This window comes from Gobius niger (genome assembly GCF_951799975.1).
Source record: "Gobius niger genome assembly, chromosome: 19".
Lineage (NCBI taxonomy): Eukaryota > Metazoa > Chordata > Actinopteri > Gobiiformes > Gobiidae > Gobius > Gobius niger.
The window spans coordinates 13,515,413-13,536,843 of NC_136870.1; the positions used below are offsets into that span (position 1 = coordinate 13,515,413).

The following is a 21,431-nucleotide window of genomic DNA, read 5'->3' on the forward strand; positions in this document are numbered from 1 at the left end:
GTATGGAGAACAAAGAATGCAGAGTTACTGGATAAGATAAGACATGAAAAGAGAAATGTAAAACTCTACTCTCTGTATGAGGCAACAGCATTGTAACGTTCTTTTAAAAAAAATCAGTGTTACATTATACAGATGGGGAGATGTGCGGTGGATCATCAGAAAGCACAGGGAGCTCAGAAGTTTAAGAGGAGGATGTGATTGGGAATGACAGCCTGTTCCACTACACCTTCAGTTTTTAATAGAACACATGGGGAACACTTCTGTGCACTGTGAAGTACATTTCTGGACTTCAGAAGCGTCCTGGTCTCACTTGCGGATTTGTTATTTTTTCGCTGGTATCACATTATTATATATTATATAACCCACAGCTGGCTGACTGGCAACCCGACTGTTCTTATCTGGCCCGGTTCTTAGTAATGAGGCAGTATAACCATTACTGGACCTGAAGCGGACACGCGGTGTCTGCCCCACAACAATCACAACTGGTGCGGGCCACAGCCGTGTTTGATCGTGAAAAGTGCAAAAGAAATTGACAGCGAAAAGAGAATTTGTCTGTTTTAATGATCCCACCCACTCGGCACGTTGTATCATGAAATAACATTATGTTTCTTGTATTATGAAATAACGAGATAAATATCACGTTATTTCATAATAAATTGCTATCATGAAAAAACGTAATCATTTCATATGAAATATCCGTATATTGCACGACTAATATACGTGTACCTTGAAATAATGTGATACCAGCGAAAAAATTACACATAAACAAGTGAGACTAGGATGTTTCCGCACTGGACCAATAGAAAGCATTCAACAAGCTTTTTTATCTTCTGATGGCAAAGTTCAAACTTACTGATTCCATATAGTTCATGCATACAAGACTTTTTATTCTTGTTTGCTTGTTTCTTTTGGCCAGAAACAGTACTCATGCTCAACTTGTGTTTGTTTCTTTAACATATATGTAGCTCCCATGATCAATATCTAATCAATCTATTAATCAATACGACTTCATTTGTCAATACATCATGTAATACATATTTGTCCTACTCCATTTCCACCTTATAAGAGTAGCCCACAGTCTTCCCACAACAGGCCTTTCCCAAGCAATAGTGACTAACCAAACCACAATAAGAAATATGCATTATACTCTCAGCCTGAGGGAAGCATGAATCACTGCTGTGATACACACCACATTTTGTTGTGTTTAAGAGGTATGTGTCATAGTCTACCTGAGAGTTTCTTGTCACTGGCTTGCAATGCTTTGTTTAGTTTCAAGTAGTGGGCTGGAGGAGTAAAAGTAAAACTTTGGTTTGTTTCCTTTTACACAAGTGTTTTACTTTAGACGAACACAGAACACTGTCTCAATTCAGAACACAGACATGCAGATTTAACCACATAATACAACAACCTCAGTCATAAGCAAAAACAACGTGACAAAAGCTTCATCATATCGCCAGGATTTTGAACAACACTCATTGTACTTCGCGTTTAGGAAGCCACAGCAGGCCTGTAAAACTAGGTCTTAAATGCACATTTGCATGTTTATTCTTGGAAGCTTATTAGCATTGGCAAACATGAAGCACTGGCAAAAAGGGGGAAGAAAAAAGGGAAACAACAAAATGAATGTGTTTCATAACGATACAAGTGCAATCCCAAATTTAAAATAGAAAGCATACGCAGCAATTGAATACAGTACAACACTCCAAAACATCTATTATGCTCTTTGCACAGTGAAATTAAAGACTGTGTATGCTTTTTGGGACTGAAGGGATTCCGGTACCATCCAACGGGGCTCAGAGGGAGGATAGATCCCCCACAAGCTGAAACCTCATTGCTACCGAGACAATATTTTGTGTACCACCTCCAATTTTAGTTGGAAAAGTTATGTGCTTGCTTTGTCACCCCATGTGGCCTAATCTCCCAACACAAAAAAAAACGTGTCTGCCAACCAAGTGCGAGCCAGCAGTCTCACCCAAGCTGAAAAACACTACCTGCTCAGCGTGAAATCACAGGGAAAGCACCAGACAAACACAAAAGCTACGTCATTGTGAAAACTAAGAAGAAATTCGGTAACGCATTTTGATAATATCACAGCCACCGGAGAACTCAAGACAGACAGACAATGACATCAGATTTAGAGTTACTGAAACATGTTTGGTCATCTACTGAACCTCTGATAACCTATAGCCCACCTGACTTACTACACATTACATAGAGCAACGTTTCCCAACATAAACACATAAACAAATGCAGTATAGTAGCCTGGATTACTATCTGACCACTGAATCTACAGTACATGTCGTTGTTGTTTTTTGTTTGCTTGCTTGTTTTTATCTCCTGCACAGTTTTGTCACTCCAATATCCACATCAGTCATACTGTACACCTGGCTGTCTTCCAAAATTGGCAAAACCCCATCATCAATATCGTCCCGCATCCTATTTGAGCGTCAACTTCTGACTGAAAAAGCAGTGACCTGTAAAAGTAAAAGTTCTCACAATTCTACAATCAATCTCAGCACTCAGCAGCCACTCAACTCAAATGGAAAATAGCCGACAGCACTTATATGCCCTCAGGTAATTGTAGGGTTCCATTTGGACAAGCAGAGGCAATATTCAAGGTGCTGTTATGGATACATAAAGTTATGATAATGATAATAATGCGGGGGGGGGGGGGGGGGGGATGACAGAAGCGAGGCAACCAGTCTGTACCATCGGCCCCTCCGGCCACCACCAACCACTCACTCATACACTCACTACATTCGCCAGGCTTCCTGGTGTTCCCAAACTGTCTCCCATCCAAGTACTGACCTGGCCCAGCTTCAAGGTCTGACGGGATCGGGCAGAGCAAAGGTGGTATGGTTGATGTCAACAAAGTGGGGATTTGGTAATAATTTGCATAATAAACTTTGTTGGTTAGAAAAGGCTTTATCATCTAAAATGATTATTCAAATGTTTCCCTTAACTCCCACCTTAAACATTTTCTCCAGTTTTACCCACATCTAGAAGCTTCTCAACTGGAACCTATGACCTATAGGTCAGTGTAAAGCCTCATTTGAAAGCTAAGACCTACAAAACTGATCATGACTTTTTAGTTTCGTTGTCATTGCATTTTTGTCACTTTTTTCGTGTTTTCGACTCTTTTCCTGTCTCTTTTTGTCTTGTTTTTGTAGTTTCTTTGGTTGCTTTCTTCATCATTTTTCCCCTTGCTTCTCAACAGCGCTTTATCGTGCTCTTGTCACTTTTTAGTTGTGTTTTTGCCGCTATTTTTATTGCGTTATTGTTGCTTTTTTGGCATGTTTCTGCGGCTCTTTTGTTGTCTTTTTTGTTGCATTTTCGTCACTGTTTTGACACTTTGTTCAAGAAGCCTTCAGATTTGGGAAACTGGAGAAAATGTGCTCAGTTAATGAAGTTCATGACCGCGTAATTCCAGAACAAAGTGGCCATAATGTTATGCCTCATCGCTGTATAAACCCATTGGATTCCCCCCCCCCCCCCGTTTTAACTCTCAAAGCTCACCTCCTGTTCTCGTGTCATTAATAAATCATCCTTCTCTCAGACAGCCCTTGGACAGGCCTTTTAATTCCAGATAGGTTGTCCTAATGAGCCATTCATCCCTATTCAGCAGTATGGCCGCCGACTGCTGAGAACACTTCCCATCATCTTATCATCTATTTTTAAAGTCATCTATCAGAGAGGGGCAACGGACTACGAGACACGGCCAGACCCCACACACTATGCGCGCATGGAGGTGATCAAAAGGCAGTTGGATTTTACACAGAAAACTCTTAACGCATCCTCCGCACTTCCTGGTCAGAGTACGAGCGTAGGCGTGTAGCCCAATTAAAAGCATCTTAAATTCCTGGCTGGATAACATCACAGTCATTGTAGGAGGCCGGACGGACGCGGTGCTGCTCCAAACGGTGTAATGAGTTTATGGCACGTCTTTTATTTCAGGCTTTTACCAAACGGCACTTTCTTATGTTTTAGTATTTGGAGGGGGAAAAAAGCCGAGCGCTGGTTGTTTGCCCTTCAGTCACAGCCGGCGAGATAAGCTGTATGGATGGACTCGCTAATGCAGACAAAAAGGAAAGGGATCGCCACACATTTAAACTAAACACACTTTGGGCTGATAAGAAAGAGTTTTGTTGGTCGGTTATATCGGAATATGGCAAAGATGTATTTATCGAGTTGAAGGATGTGTGGAATTATTTGTTTTCTTAGCGATAACGGGCTGGAGGAAAGAAAATGCGGAGAAAACAATATGAAGCCGTCAAGTGTAATTCAGACAAACTTTATACACGAGAATATAAAAAGAGGAACTTTTCATTGCTAATCCGAATGCAAGGCCAGGGCACTATTGTATTCAGAAACCTGAGAAACATCAATAGAGAGCGGACACTTCCGTAATTCTTAAGCCGAGACGTGTAGGGTGGGGGCTTGATAATGCTTTGTAATAGAAAGTTTGGTTTAAATCATTGGACTAAATTCTTGATTGTGATTTTTTTGTGTGTGCCGCCGATTACAATTTTCAACCCCTTCCATTTGCATGTCAATCAACAAATCAACAAATTCAAGCTATTCTGCCAAGCCCTCTTGAGAAAATGATATGCCAAAACAAAAACTTGATTGTTGGCTACATTATCTGTGCCGTTGGTTGTTTTGCTGTTCAGAAAAAATGGGCAAAAGGCCAATGTTCTTGTTATTTGAAACAATTTGTTTTGATCTTATTGACAACAGGTTCAGAATTCGTTCATGATATCCTGAAGAGAATCCCTATGCTGAAGACAAAGACGGCATCTTAGGAATTGCCCATATATGGGCATGTTTGAAAACAGTTAAAGGGACTATATGGAGTTTAAAAATGTTAAAACTAAGTATTTTCCTCCCCTTACATGTTCCAGCAATGTCCTAATGTGTAGAATAAGCTCAGACCTGTTCACCACAACTGCCTCTAAAACCCTGCACTGTCACTCAAAAAGTTGTTAATTCGAGTCCGAAGACCCGTCATGCACGAGCTTAATATAGAACCTGCAGTTACGCGTAAGACCTGAGGTGGCAGTAGTGAGCATAAAAATGACCAACTTGCATCTAGTCCCTTTAGGGGTGAAAACAATTTGGAGAAAAAGGTAAACTTTCTCTAATTATTCAAAAACTACTTCAACAAATGCTGAATTATTGATATAGTTTTCTACCCAATAAAGACACAAAGACACGGAGTGGAGCAAAGTGGTTTGACAGCCCATAAATAAAGGAGAATGCTAACATCATGCTAATGCTACCGCAAGCTAGAGTTAGCTATGACTGGTGTTTTTTCGCTTCTATTGAACAATCTGCTGTGAATAAACATCCATATGGACCCGATGTAGACTTTACTTTATTTATCTGTGATAAATATGCTTATATTTTGCCAGAGAATGTCTAAAAAGAGTGGAAAATTGTGTTTCCCAGTAGATTCTGTTTCCCCCCCTCGGCAAAGCCACGCCCCCTTCTATGACGAGATGCCGTCTGTATCTATAGCCCTGCTTTTAGTAATATTATAGTAATACTTATAGTAATATTATCACATCATCATTCAACATAGCTATGGAACTTTGCAACTATAGCGTTGTGGTGGTGGCCTGGTTGAACTTGTTCCCATCACCAACTTGGACAGAGCTGTTACTACTAATGCACCACTTTTAAGCACAGACAGCGGTGATCCTTGCTGTTTTGGTCACACGGACAGCGGTGCTAAAAGCAAGCATCGCCATGAAAACAACTCCAAGGTCAGCGGTGTGTTGGAAGGACTAAACAGGAGGAAACATATTGATGCAGCAGCAGAAGAAGAAGAACCAGAGCTTTGTGTCTTACCTGCAGTGTCTGTGCACTCCGGCCACTGTCTCTATGATGGAGCACTCCCCCTCGTTCAGACAGAAGGCCAGGTCCTTGTCCTCCACGCAGGGTTTGAAGACTTCAGAGCGGAGACTGGGGAGAGTGGGCACCACTGCTGCAACACAGGACAAGGAACATCAGCATTATTGTCAACAGGGATTGGGCTATGGAGCAATGAATGGCATAATATCTGGGAATCACCTGAATTAGACCAGTATTAGCTTTCTGACAACAACAAATCAATAATACAACACAGAGACTCCAAATAAGTCCATACACGTCCAGGGAAATTGCTTTTTACTAGTGTGTCCACATAAATAGAGATCTCAAATGAAGCACCGTGTGATATTCCATATGGGATATATGGTTCGGTGTGACAGAGGAGAGAAGTGTAGCGTATATTTTGAGTCATCCGCAGTCAAAAGTCCCACTGAACTCACCCAGGTAAGTCACCAGTAAATAATGAGTTGGCATGAGCCCATTGCCACAGCTTTATTTCTCAGCTCGGCTCTGACCCTGTACCAGCACTGCAATGCAGGTCCTCCAGTCTGTGAAATATGCACAGCTGTCAGGGCCTGGTCGCGCACAGATATATTGTGCACTAGCATGGCACCGGCTAATGTATGCAGGCTCGCTACCAAACGCCACAGACACGGTTCCACTTATGCAAAGATAGTCACAAAAGAAAGGCAATACTGAAGATGTATGTTTTTGTTTGTTTGTTTATTTATTCACACATTTGAGTCCCCTGATGTAAAGGTCCAAAGATAGTACGGAATTAAAAGGAAAAAAAACAAGCATTATGAGGTCTAAAGCCGGTTTGTTTTGGCGACTTGTTTTATGTGTACATCAGCATGCATTTAAGTGCTCCAAGGGGCTGTCTGCATTCACTGGGGCATCGGCTGAGCGTCAGGCTGTTGACTGCCGCTGCGAATCATTTTTAGATCACTTCTAATTCATCTGTCCCGAGAGTGAGGCCAATATGAAAATAGGACTTGAACCAGAGATGACACCAGCAGCTCACCGGGCCCCGAAACACCCAGAATACATCTTGTTGCAATGATTCAGCTAATTCCCAACGTGCATCACGAAAGACGCTATTCCAAGATGCAGCTTTAATAATAGAATATAGAGCACAACGTCCCCCCAGTGGTTGAGCATGTCCCCGGTAATAATTGTCAAGTGTTTTAAGAGTCTGTATTACCTAAGTACTGTGCTGTTTGGTCAAGGTTCAGGTATAAGAAAGCTTTTCCCAGAGGGACGGAGGGAGAAAAAAAGTGTCTACAACTAATGTTTATGCATTAGTACTTGAGAAGCCAAGGTCACCCAAGTCATCATAGAGCCCCTACACCTTGCTTGTGTGAATGCGTAAGCGTGATTACAGTATGTGATCAGTAGTAGCTGAAGAGGCTAAGCAGGAAAATAGCCGACTCTGACTGCCACGTTTCTGTCAGTCAGGAGGAGTCTGGGCAGCAGTGGCTACAGAAGTAGTTTGTAGAGTGTGATTGATGAGTGAATGAGTAAAGCAAAAATAATGTGCTTTGGAAATCTAAGGTCTTATTGTAGAAAGTTCCACATGATATTTAATTCAACCCAATAGCCTCAAGACCAGTTGAACAAGGTATAGTAAAACACTCACAATGACCGAAAAACCTTATTACTTTTTTGTCAGCACTACAACGTACAATCGTGCAGACAGGCATTTTCAGACACTAGGCGGATTTTGAGCAGTACTATGAGTGATCATGGACTCAGACCTGAACTTAAAACAGCCACATCAAAGCAATAACATCAGCAGCTTTTTACCATCTGAAAAACATTGCTAAGATCAGAGGAATAGTGTCAAAACCAGACTTAGAGAGACTTATCCATGCGTTTGTCTCCAGCAGGTTAGACGACTGTGAGACAGCTGCAGTACATCCAGAATGCTGCTGCTCGAGTCCTGACAGATTCAGATTCAGTTCATTTGCAGCTTCCCAGCCAAACATTCGTCCATCTCATTAATACAGTACACGAACCAGGAAATACGACCATATTAGTCCAGTGCTCCGGTCTCTGCACTGGCTTCCCGTCCCTCAGAGAATAGACTTTAAAACAGCTCTGCTTGTGTACAAGTCTTTTCACGGTTTAGCACCAAAGTACATCTCTGACATGTTAAAGCCGTATGAACCATCTCGGGCCCTGAGAACTTCAGGGAGGGGTCTCCTGGTGGTTCCCAGAGTCAGGACTAAACACGGTGAGGCTGCGTTTCAGTTTCTTGCAGCTAAAATCTGGAACAGTCTTCATGAGGATGTAAGACAGGCCTCAACTCTGACAATGTTCAAATCCAGGCTGAAAGTCTTTTATCTGCACTCTTGCATTTTACTGTAATTGATTATTTTTTATGTTGATGTTATATTGATTTGATATGCTTTCTTGTAATTTTATGCAGATAATCTTTTCCCTCTGGAGTCTGACGTTTGTCTGTATATTAGCAACAAATGTCAATGTGGCAATGGTAAGAACAATTTTGGTCATATGATACCACTGCTACCTGTCATAGATACAAAACCTTTATTGAGAGTGTAATGCCATCACAAAATGCACCTTGTTGGAAGCATAAAGTAAGTCAAACATTCAAAGTGCTTAACGCTCATGCGCTGGTAGCCAGGTGATATATGTTTACAGTATCTTCCTTGGGGGTGAAAATCCCAGTCACTCCATTTGTCACGTGTTTTCAAACGATTGGAGCGTAGTGGCTGCACTGCAGAAGGTCACCGAGGAAGAGTGACACAGCACTTTGAAATCGATGATGACAAATGATGTCTTTAGTGACGGTCTCAAGGGACAAAAATCTACTCCATCAAACCACACGCCACATCTGAGCAGTCTGTATAAAACGCACCATTAGCGGCCATTATTCAACATCCAACATGCATCACAAAGTAGCCAGGATTTTATTTGTAATGAAAAAATGGATACGAGATCGATAAAAAAACAAACAAAGAATTGAAATCGAATTGGCTTACATGGATAGCCTCTGCTGAGTATATCTGTAAAAACTCCCTGTTAAAATATCACTTCCGATCTTTTGGTCCCGCTGGCCACATCAAGAAACAAGTCGTCTCGGGATGTGTTTGGCCTTGAGCTATACAGCCTGTCAATTTCTTATAGGTTTCCCTTTCATCACAGTGACAGCCCAGAAATAGTCAAATATCTGAAGCACAGTGAGCCACAAGTCGGGCACTTTTGAACAAGTACATGTCAAACGGAGCTGGAGATACGCTCACTTCTTCGACATAAACCTGTCAGGGAAAGAAGTCAGACCAGGTTATAGACTGCGAAGTGTGCCACTGAAATAGTTACGACTTCTCCAGTTGGTTTTGATGTACAGTTTGGATAGGAAATTATGACTTGAACTATTACTTATTTCTCTCAATCATACTTGTCTTTATTTCTGTCTTTCTTGGATATTTAGACTTTTCTGTTTCGGAAAGGCCAGGACAGCATTAAATGGGGTAAAAGTGGAAAAATAAACTCAATCCATTGACCTAACCTTTAGATGGTGGTATATACCTCAGTTACACTCAGTTATCCCTCAAAAAAAATCAAAGCTTCTTTACTAACATAACAAAATACATTTCAATGACTTTCATTTTTTTTTTTTTCTAAACCAACTTCCAACAAAGCACGGAGGCTAAACTCAGGCGGATATAATTCTGGTATAAAATACTGTAATAAATGGCGGCTGCTGTGGGAGCATGATTCATCCTGAACTCTTTGAAATCATCCTCACGTCTCTCGTTCCCCTCTGCACAAAACCAATCCAAAGCAACTTTCAAGGAAATCGACTGGGGATCACCAATTCATTCAAGTTAGTCATCGTAGTCCATACATTCATCCATCAATCTTCTTCTTTCGCTTTTCCGTTGCGAAGTTGTGAGAAAAGCAATCTGATATGCCCCGGATCACTCTGCCACTCTGTGCCAGCCCTGATGACTCTTTCTGCGAACCGAACCCTAACCGAACCCTAACCCTAACATTGGTCCTGGGCAAACAACTTTGATATTGGCCCTGGACTTCTAATTGCTTGGTGATATCAGATCCACCCATAAAAAGTCACCTTAAAGACCAGCATCACATTAAATAAAGCATTACATTTTTAAAGAAAAGTTCCACATCAGAGAAATTGACAACACCACTTCCATTTCCATGTGCTCCTTCCAATGGAAAATGTCTGGGCACCCAATGATGTAACATTGTCGACAATAACAGACCTCCTGCGCTGTTCAAATCCCTTCTGGTAGGAAACACAATAAACAAATATCTACTTACAAATGACTATTATGCTTTACCAAAATGCCTGGGATTTCCACAAAATGCTATATCACAACAGGGGCCGATACAGAACACTTCTGCTAGAAAACCCTGAAGATTAATGCATGCAGAGGAATGCAATCCCACATAGAGATGAGTACTGTAGACAGTGTATCTACAAGACACAAAAAAAAAACAATCCCATTTACCACTGCAGCGTTCTCCTCTACGGCTCTGGTCTAATGTGCTCATTAGTGTTCTTCTGCTGAATCTTCTGCCCCCGGAGACACTGGTGGTGGGTGAGAGAAGTGCTCCGTGTGTTTACTGCAAGCACACTTCAAAGGGCCCCTACTACGTAAAGGGAAAGTCCTCAGAGAGCTCGCTGATTGCTTACCCATCATGCACCGCTGCCTTTTGGACATGACCACATTCCGGTAGAATATATGTATGTTACACACACACACACACACACACAGACACATGGCCAACACACGGGCCGGACCAGTGCCATCCGTCATAGAGGCTGCGGCCCGAAAAAAGCTTATTTGCTTCCATTCCAGGTGTGCAAAAGGGGATCAAAAGGGTGAGAAAATCTTGCCTTCCCGAAAAAGTCAGAGCGTGCACAAGCTGACACGGGTCCTCGCGCCTCGCTGGTGGAGTTTCACTGAGCCAGCAGTTCCCTTTTTATTATGAAATGTATTCCAATGTGAGAGCAACATATGGTGGGAGCATGCTACGTAAGCTTTACAAGGGGGAGAGAACAGGGGAGGATCTTGCTGAAACACAACCGCAAACTGATGAGTAGATGACAGATTAAATCATCTGCTTTGGTTGTTAGACGCTGTTGACATTTTTCATTGACTTCGAACGTTCAGTTACGTAGCATCTTGCATTAAGAAGGGTTTTGCTATTGAATAGACTCTTTAGAAACTTCTGCATTCTTCCATCCATTGAGACTCGTCATTAACGTTTTTCATGTATGAAATTAGTTTACTTGGTCCTATCCCACGGGGGGAAAAAAGGTGAAAGATGGGTAGCAAAAGAGAACAAACAAGACCATGGTAGGTAATGTATTATAAGATAGAAAGCAGTTCACGGTTTCGTTAGCAGTCTTCAGGCTCACAGGTGGCTCGGCATACGTGCATGATCGCATGACCCCCGCTCGTGACCCTGTGACATGTGTTTGTCACTTGTAATATGTGCCCACGCGCTCTCCAACGCAGCTGACAGCTCCGCAGCCTTGCTTCTTGACTTGCATGATCGTGGGAGCTACCGCAGCCTTGAGAGCGCCCGGTGTGTGTCCCTGACATGACACCAAAAAAATAGTGGTGGACCCCGCGGGGCACTCGGGCAAAGGTGGCGTCTAAGCGGGGTTAAGCAGGGTCCGGCCTTGTCCCGCTGACAGGCAGGCGCGCCCCTGATAGGCGTGCGCGGGGCGACATTTGTCACAGGTGCTCCCGATCTGTCCCTCAACACGCGGGAGAGCCGGGGAATATATGTACGCCGCGACAGCCATGTGTTCACACGGGCACTACTGTTTTATCTTGGAAGTGGAAAAGACACAGCGGCCAGACCTGTCTCGAAGTCGTAAACAAACCACTATCTACGTAACTTCTGCATCTCAAGAGAACAACATTATTAACATTGTAGTTGTATTGGCTTCCGTGTGATCAAAGCTTGAATCAGCTGTGTGGAAATGTCCTATAGCAAGGTCTCTGCGAAGTGTTATAAGTTTGAATTCATATTTTTATTTGGGTCAAGGAGATCAGCTTGGAGCATATTGATATGCTGCACTCACAACTGGAGACTTCTTTTCCCCATTGGGCTATTCTGACCTTTTAATCCCAGAAGAATTTTTGGTGAATTATTATTGTTGCTGATGGGATGGAATACATTTGTCTCCTACAAATCTCCATACAGGGTTTAAAATGCAACATTTGGTGTTTCCATCCTCCTTTACTCATGCGAAACTTCCAAATGAGCATCAAAGTCCAGTGATGACAACTGCCAAGAGATGTAACCTCTGCAAAGACAAGAACTTCTTCCAACATTCTTAAAGTAATACTACTCATCGCAGCATGTGATAAACTATGACCCAACAGACATCCCACCAACCTTAGGGGAACCGTTCCTTACTTAATGAAATGTTTTATCCTCCACATGTCAGCTCGACGTTGATTAAAATTTGGACGACTCCCACTTTGCACACAGCGTCCACACAAGTCCCATGCCGTTCCATTTCCCAACTTGAGCATGAGCGCGTCGTAAAGTGGCCATGAAATTTCTGAGCGCAACCCACGCAACATATTGCAAGGATGGTACAGCCAAGTGAGAGCGAAGCCGGTCCGGAGAGTGGTGGGTGGTGGTCTGGTGCTCCTGCCTGTTGTCGGTGAGGACGAGGGTTGCGATGTGTGCGCTTCAACAAAGAAAAGTCCACTAAAGGCTCCTGGTGGAAGACTGACATTTGGATTGCTGCTATCCTTTGAGAAAGCCGGTCCATTTGACCGCTGTGTGGGATGACAAGGCCCGGAAGCATTCTGTGGATCAGAGATGGACGATTCTAAAAAGCAACATTTGAAGTTCCTGCATCAGACTTCCAGTTTAGAAGAAAGGAAAAGAAAAAGATAAACAAACTTATACTATGTCTGTCTTTGTGGCTGGATCTTGTTTTGAACTTCATCATCATAGGCACAGTTTTAGAGATTTATGCTACATTGAGGCAATAAAACACAAAACGTCTTGGCAAAATTACTGCAGCTCATTTTTCTTAACAGAAATATATCAGGCAAAATCAACTAGCATGTTTGTCTCTACAGCAGCAGAAGGACTGGGATGTGTGCCCTCTGCTGGTAGATTGTGTGGCTACATTTAAGGACATCAAAACTTAAAGGGGTACTTTCTAGACACATATATTAAGACAGGGATCTCTAAGTACATTTCCCTGGGGGCCATAACATATCGGGATTGTATTCCCGGGGTCAATAAACAAAAAAAAAAGGTAAAATATTGAGGAAAAGTTTGTTCAATATATGAATAATAATGAGCGTGACAGGACTGTAGGCTTACAATTGTGTTGCACTTTACAAGCCTGTGTAGTTTCTGCTACATTGTAGTAATTATTTATTCACTCCACATTCGGTGGTGGTAAGAAACTATTGTAGCAACAGTTGCTCTGGGGCAGACTGACTGTTTACCACATGGCTATAATATGCTGTTTATATCCTGATCTCTTAGGTCAGTGCCCCCTGCTGGACCGTTGTGGAATTCTTTTTTTTTAAATTCAGGTTATTTCTTTAAAAAAAAGAAAAATCTGCACAAGAATGGGATAGAGACTTTTTTTTTTTTAATGGCTTGTGGGCTGCCTGTTGGAGACCCCTGCATTGATATATACAGAAAGCTAAAAATAGTAAATCTGGCAGTAACTCAAAATGGTTTCAGAATTAGTATAAACATTTAGCAGCCCAATTATGTTGTGGATCAATCTTACGTTTGGCCAAGCACGTATAGCATTTTGCCCGTTAGACTCCCTCTGTGTTCCACTCAGCAGCCTCTTAAGGGCAGTGCACCAGTGGCAGTATATGACAGCAGATATCAGCAGCTATAGACCTGCTGTGACATAAAGACCTTTTCTTATCAAGGTCAATGTCAAATCTACGGAGAGAGTGACCTCCCACCGCACCATTGTGCCGCCTAATCAGATTTAAAAGGGGACCCGCACATAGCCAATCATGCACAGTATTCGGAGCTCATTTCTCCAGCGGTAATTTGTCATCACAACTCGAAGGCACTAAGATGGAATGAGACAGATAATTTATCCTGATTCATTGATTGTAATTTGTAGTGTAATTATGGTAATGTACCACCAGGAGGGACCAAACAAGCTCAAACATTTTGCAGAGTTGATTGTGCTGCCTATTAGATCAATGCTTTATAATCTGGTCACAGTAATGCCTTATTTGGGGGGATGTTTGGGACAAAAGGACAGACGAACAGTAAAATCAAGTGCCATGAAACAATTTGGTTAAGCGGTAAGATTCCAGTCGCAGTTTAGAAATCCTACAGAAATATAAAGACAAAGAAGAAGTTGTTTTGCAAAGACAGTGATTGATTTTGGTTCAAGCCTATGAACAAAGTAGCGTTTGGGGAGATACTGTAGCCTATAAACTTGGAGAGAGGTGGAAAGCTCCAGGTAAATACAGGTAGCTCCCTAGCTACAGGTTCAAAACCTCTGACATTACCAGGCCTGAGGAATTTGGTAGCTTTTGAAGGCTAAATCTCAAATCCAAGGCTGTCAGATCTGCTTGTTCAGTGAGCGAGGGAGAAAGGGGCAGTTTTGCATCATTGGAGGAGCACATGGGAAAAAATACATGGGAAATGTCTGTGGATTTTGTTGGTGGTTTTGCAGATAGTTTTGTGCCGCTTTGGCTGCCGAGACCTAGCAAAGCGGCCTGGCATGCAATACCAGTCACAAGAGCCCTGTATTTAAAAGAAAGGAAGAAGAATAAAAGAAAAACAATGCAGTGAAGCTAGAAGCAGTTACAGTGGGGAAAAAAAGTATTTGGCCAAAATCCAATAGAATGTCTATGTGAAACTGACCAAATACTTTTTTTCCCCACTGTACATCTAGTATACAGTATTTACTTTACCTCCGTCTTTACTCAATGTCATTATTGTTGCCATCTTACAGACCCCGGCAGATTGTAAGCATATTTTGGGTGCAGTTTTGCTCAAATCATGCCTCTGTTCTCCTCAAGTGCCTTATGTCCAGCGCTGCTATTATCCCCGTCACAGACTGTGCAGAAACCAGCAAATCCAGCAACAAGAGAAACACATTCAATTCCTTCACATGAATATTTAATGAGGACGGTCACTTAAGAGCTTTTGCCACAACCACAGCATTAAATTTAGATTTCAGATTTTTTTTTTGGCGACGGAGGCCACACAAGAAATGAAACACGGATTAGAGCTTAGCAGAGTTTAGCTGGGATACCTGTGGCGACGCTGGTGGAACGGCTCATGATTAATTATTCAGAAGTGTTTACCGAGGCTACAGCAAGAGAAAAGACATGGAGAACTAATGAAATATAAACAGCTAAGTGCACATGGAGCTATAGCGCTATAAGTCCATAGATTTAAAGTCCAGGCTGTTTGTGTGGACATGTGGAGAGGACAGGGCATTATAGATGCAGACCGGATCCGGCTTTACACTTATGTATGTGGTGCGACCTTTAGGTTGAATAACGATGCCTTATTCACTCACACATTGTTTGTCACATGTCAGACAATGTGCTGTTGCGTGAAAAAGAACGTTGTTCCCCCCTCCAGGGCGTGACGCTCACACGTTGTAAGTAGGTGCATTGAGTTGCTTTGTGTACGAATTGTGCCTTACAGTTACTATTAAACGTCTGTCTTTAAAACTCATCTTTCTCTACATCGCTTTTTATATTTACCATTTTCTTCCCATTTCATTGTGTTTTTCCTATTCCATCAGTGCACAACTTGATATACAACAACTGTGTTACTCCATGCATCATTTATTAGTGCATCCATATGTCCAAATACTTGCACTCAGCATGTATATCAAGCAGTCAGTTAATCTCAAAGAGTCACATTTTTCTCACAAGTTTGAATAAATGTAACCGTGCAATTTAACATAACAACAAAGCGCCCCAATCTTCTCTCAGCAGCAGACGATCAACTTTTTTCTTCTTTTTTTTTTTTTAGCCTCAACATCCTGCCGCTAAAGGTGTTACGGAGCGTAAATGAAGACACAATTAGGTAGAGCTGTCTGACTGCACATCTCACTCTAGCCCACACTTTCTGCTGGGCAAGCATAATCCCCCACTACCCTCCGGATTACTTTTTTTTTCTTCTTTTTTTATGCCATCCTTTTAAATATAGTCCCTAATAAAATGGCAGATGGAGACGGGCAAACGCCAAGATTGGACCGGGTTCAGTCGCAGGCATGTGGTTAGGCGCGCATTACTATGCAAGTCAAGTGTGCTCTGCTTGATAAATGGTTTGTAAGGATTGGTAATAAATTGAGTTTAAATGAAAAAGGCACTTTGATGGATGCGTGCACACATGCCGATTGTTGTGGTGGTATCTCTGTGTAATTGTAAATGCAGTAAGCAATTTTGTTGGAATTAATTGGTGGTGGAAATTGCTCTGTTAATATTAGTCTTTATCGAAGCGCCATCAGACATTACTGTATGTTTTATAAGAAGCAACCGGCATATTCTGTGCCAAGGAATTACACAGTAGGCAATGGGAAGTGGAATTAATCTTATGCAATACAATCTCATGCAGCACACAAAAAGTAAAACTGACATACCAGTACCAAAATACTCTACACATTTTGATTGGATTGGATTTTCCTTTGTAAATCCTCCTCGAATACTTGTCAATTCCAGACCAGACATGCAATTCCTGCCTTCAAGATAGCTAACATGTTGGTATTCTGAAGTTAGCCCCACTTCCCTGCCACCTTATCTCGGGGGAATTCCTGGGGGCTGCAGACGAAATGCAAGATCAACACGGCATCTTCTGCTCTCTCTGCGGGAGCGGAGGAGACACCGAGTGGGGGGAAGCTGAGTGATTCAGCGACGGCGGCGGCGAGCGGAGAGTTGCTTCCTGTCAGAGCGCTTGATTAAAATTCCTCCGCCCGAGAATACAGGGTGTGATGTACGGCGAGCAGGTGGCATGCTTTTAATATGCATGAGACAGGACAGCGGCCGCATCTGCGGATTGGCAGTCACTGAGCGAGCGCCCCTGTCCGCTCCCCCTGGCAGCACCCCCTGGCAGCTCACTTCTGGCATATATGCAGACACCGAGGGGCAGACATGAGCGGCGACGAGGGTGGGTTATTCTTAACAACTTATTCAATAAATGAGACGAGGGAGAACGTCAAGTTTGGCGGGGGACTTCTCGAAGAGTTGCATTGGAATGTCTTATTGTTGGGTGGCGGTATGTTTTTTAAAGATGGGACATTAAAACACATTTTTGCTCCTTTATTTAACCCAAGAAGTAGATATTAACCTTTATCTTACTGATCATAGCCTGGATGTGCTGTGCTGTGTATTTGATCAAAACACACCAATTACCTTGTTTAGCAAATCAAGCTGCAGTATCTTGAAGACTTCAAACTTTATGTGCATCATTAGAGTTTCTTCCCTGTTATTTTGGTAGATGCGGCCCACTGCTGTGCGCTTACACCCGCTCATTAAGCCATCACAACTTCACGACCGGTATCAAACTTCTCTCGCTTATCCTGGTTTGTAACATCAACTTTGAGGACTAAATATCTTTCCCACTCGCCGCAGTATGCCATGATCAAGATACACTCTGTCATTCACCTCATTTAGTGATAACTCTGTGAATAGTGCACAATCTCTTTCTCTCTACAGTGGTAAAATATACTGTGTAGTGCATGTTCAAGGGTTTCATCACGTGAGCTCCATTTTAACCCTTTATAGGGCAAGGGACTATTTTTGATAATTTCCGCAAACTTTACATATGGCCTCCCTGCTGCACATCAGTGAAGTAAAGAAGTGTGTAGTCCTCACTCAGCCAATCAGAAGAGATCACAGATCCCACCTCTGTGGCATTTGACCAATCAGCAGAGACCGGTCACTCTGTCAACTTCCTGTTTTCTCTGAGGTCTGAAAATGGCTAAATTCATGGTACATTTCTTTACATAACTTATATATATTTATCATATCACATTTATCACTATATTTGATCATATGCTCTGCTCACTTAGTGTTTTGTCCATATTTGGACATGCCCGTTGCACCTATTATTCATACTTACAGTATTTTCTTGACAAACAAACCAATAAACCCTTGGACTATGTTTTTATATTGCCAAAGGCAACAATATTGGAGGTGACTGACCCCTCCCACTGCAGGTAAAGCTCAATCACATTACAAAAACTCTTGCCTATGACAGGTGTGATCATGGAAACATCAATATCACAACACAGACACTTACTGCTAAACTGAAGGATGTAGACACTCCACACCTGTATTGTTACATCCTCCAAAAACAAATCTGCATGTTTTTGTTGATGATTTCTTCTGCAGAGTGCAGACGACCAGGCCGCACGAGTGAAGATCCCGTGCGCCATTCAAATGCGTAAGATCCAATCTCGGTCATAATATGCCTCAAAAGCTTTGTTTCCAATAAAGTCCAAGTGTAATATTGTCCAGGAACCGCCCGAACACGAGCCTCACATCAAATATGCTGCTGTGAGTGTTTTAGCTGCCGTGTATGGAAAGCGACACTGAAACTTATCACTTAACGAGCGCATGGCCTGCATTGCGCAATTTGTTTTTGTTTTTTAGTTTTTTTACTGTAGCGCACTAGTTTTGTTTCTATTTTGTTTTGTGAACATTTATTATAAAGCAGCTTTGAAAAATTAGAAAGCATTGCCAAAGCTGCCACAGGATTTCAAAAGCAACTTTTTTTTATATTGTACTTGCACCGTGATGCACCGAACCGTGAGAACTGCTAAACCGTTACACCCCTACAAAACACAAAACTAAATATGCTAATTTTTTTTTTACCAGTTTAGGGCGAGGAACTAAATATGGCAACCTCGCTCACATTGATTTTCTGCATGATAATGACATGTTTTGAAAAATGTTACAACAGAAATACACTTGTGTTATGTCCCCCAATAACACTCTTAAATTGAAATGATGTATTTCAAAGTATTTCAATGAGTGCCCTCTAAAGGGTTAATTACGTTTGACAATTCAATTGTGCAGATATTTTAATTGTCTCACAGGACTGGCGTTAAAGCAATGAAACAAAACAATAAACATGACTATGTAAAGTTCAGGCAAATGAAGTATCCAGGCAAACATAATGTCCAAATAAGTTCACACGGTAATGCTCTTACTTTTAGTTCAGTGAAGAATCCAGAAGTATTTTTGGCATTTTTAGGTTTGCTTCTTACCCTTACCATTTCCAACGGAAATAATTTGTCACACCTCACTACAACTTCTGCACCGTACTGTACCGCTCGATTTTTCCCCAATATATTACTTCACCCTTTAAACTACCACCTGCGGATTTATAGCCTCTCCGAGTCGAGATCAGTGGGACGCTCCAGTGGCTTTGGTCTCCCTCAAAGAAGACAAGATGAAGGTAGCGTTTTGCAGCTGTATATTTTATCGATTTCATACAAACAGAGGGGAAACATCAAAACGGGCGCCGGATTAGAGAAGGCAGCGTTGATAAAAAAAAGAAAAGAAAAAAAACTGACTGTGATTAAGACGTACACAATCACAACTGATCGCATCGATATGATTAAGTCCTTAAGTGGATTTTCATGGAGGCTCGATATTTATGTATGTCGCCACAGAATCACATTTTATCTGAAGAAAGATATGAAGAAATAATGCAGAAATCAACTCATTTTCTCGCCCCGATATGGCAGAGGACACGAGAACAGTATGAACTAAAGGAAAACACGGCTGAACCATCAACTCGGCTCCACACCCGTACGCTGAAAAGATAATTAATCACAAGGTTGTCAAAGTCGCTGAGCATTTCTCACATACAATTAGGCCTTCGAATGTAATTACTGTTTGTCAATAATGAGGAATACATGAAGCTTAGCGGGACATGCCATACGCTCGGCTAACAAGCACCGGGAAGGCTTTGACTCGAGTGCGTCTGTTTACTACTGCTATCGGAGCGGTGAGCGGCGTATATCATCTCCACTTTGCAAATCCACTGTAGACACGGGCTTATACGCCTCGGCAATCGATGGCCTCCAAAGCAACCTCCCTGTGTCTCCGCGTCCGCGTGCCTGAGCAAATGTTAGGGTTCAGATTAGCGATGGAGAGCTCGAGACGGCGCAACTTTAAAGATGTGACATAAATTGAACATAAGACTCTGCGCTCTGGATGGAGATCAAGGCGAATTTCATAACAAGAAACTGTTCGTTCAAGAAAAAAAAGAGGAACATGTGTCCATAATGCTGTTCCATCAACTAAAGCAGTGCTTCGAACAGTGGCACGTGAACCGCTGGTGGTTCTCGGGCCTCTTCGGGTGCTGATTCATTTATGCAAGGCATTCAGACATGATTTGCACTCAGATCTTATCCAATCTAGATCTGTTTTACACACGTTTTGACCCTCTTTAGTCCTGATTTGATCTTAAAGCAGAACTAAGTAACTCATGCCCCTAGAGGCCATAAGCACCACTGCAGGTGTTGTAGCATGTTGCATATTTTTTTTTTGGCTCATTAATTGTTCGTGAGAGTAAATACTACGCTGACCGAAAAGACAAAGGGAGAGAGGGATATTGTACATTGCGCCACAACCCAATTACACAACAGAGATCTTTTTTTTTTCTCTCAAACTTGCTGCAAACACTGCTAAGGTGGAGCTAGCCCACAGTTAGCTTTGCTCATCGGAAACGTACCTGGAAACTGGATATTTTGTTTCAATATTGCATCTTCTTTGACCTGGTGGTACTTGGAAGCTCAAATATCTATACAGATGGCATCTCTGGAATCGCCCATATATGGTTATTTTTGAAAACAGTTAAGGGGGAAACAATTTGGAGAAAAATTTAAACTTTCTCTAATTATTGAAAAACTACATGAACAAACGCTGAATTATGAATATAGTTTTCTACTAAATAAAGATACAAAGACATGGAGGGGAGCAAAGTGGTTCAACAGCCCATAAATACATAAATAACGCTGAATGCTAACATGATGGTTGGTTCTTTAGTGTCGTGCTAATGCTACACTGCGCTAGCTACGACTGCCGTTTTTTCCCTCCTACTGAACAATCTGCTCTCAATAAACATCCATATTAACCTGATTTAGACTTGATTTTTTTTGTATGTGATAGATACGTTTATATTTCGCCAGAAAATGGCTAAAAAGAGTGAAAAATTGTGTTTCCCTACAGATTCTACTTTCCCCCTCGGTGAGGCCACGCCCCCTTCTGTGACGAGATGCCGTCTGTATCGATTGCACGAGTAGCACTTGGTCAGTGACAAATGCTTGGAGTTGATAGACTATGTCAGCAATTAATTCAGTTCAAATCAGGACTATAGAGACGCCATCTATTTGTTTATGTAGTTTTTTGTTTTGTTTTTTCATCCACCTTCCACCGGGGTGTTTTTAAAAGTTAGAAAAGTTGTATTATAATTAAGGCAGCGTGGCCGTAACAGAATAACAAGTGCTACAATTCTCCAAGCGCACCTACTATAAATCACAGCAAAATCTGTGAACCTCC

General features: G+C 42.0%; 1 protein-coding gene across 2 annotated transcripts in view; it reads right to left on the minus strand.

Annotated features, from left to right (window-relative positions):
- The window catches only part of nrg3b (neuregulin 3b), a 250,922-nt gene that overhangs the window by 122,095 nt on the left and 107,396 nt on the right, over nucleotides 1–21,431 (minus strand). For both annotated transcript variants that reach the window (XM_079577588.1, XM_079577587.1), the window contains exon 2: nucleotides 5,851–5,983. In XM_079577588.1, coding sequence (XP_079433714.1) covers nucleotides 5,851–5,983 — 133 coding nt within the window. The remainder of the gene's footprint in view (nucleotides 1–5,850; nucleotides 5,984–21,431) is intronic.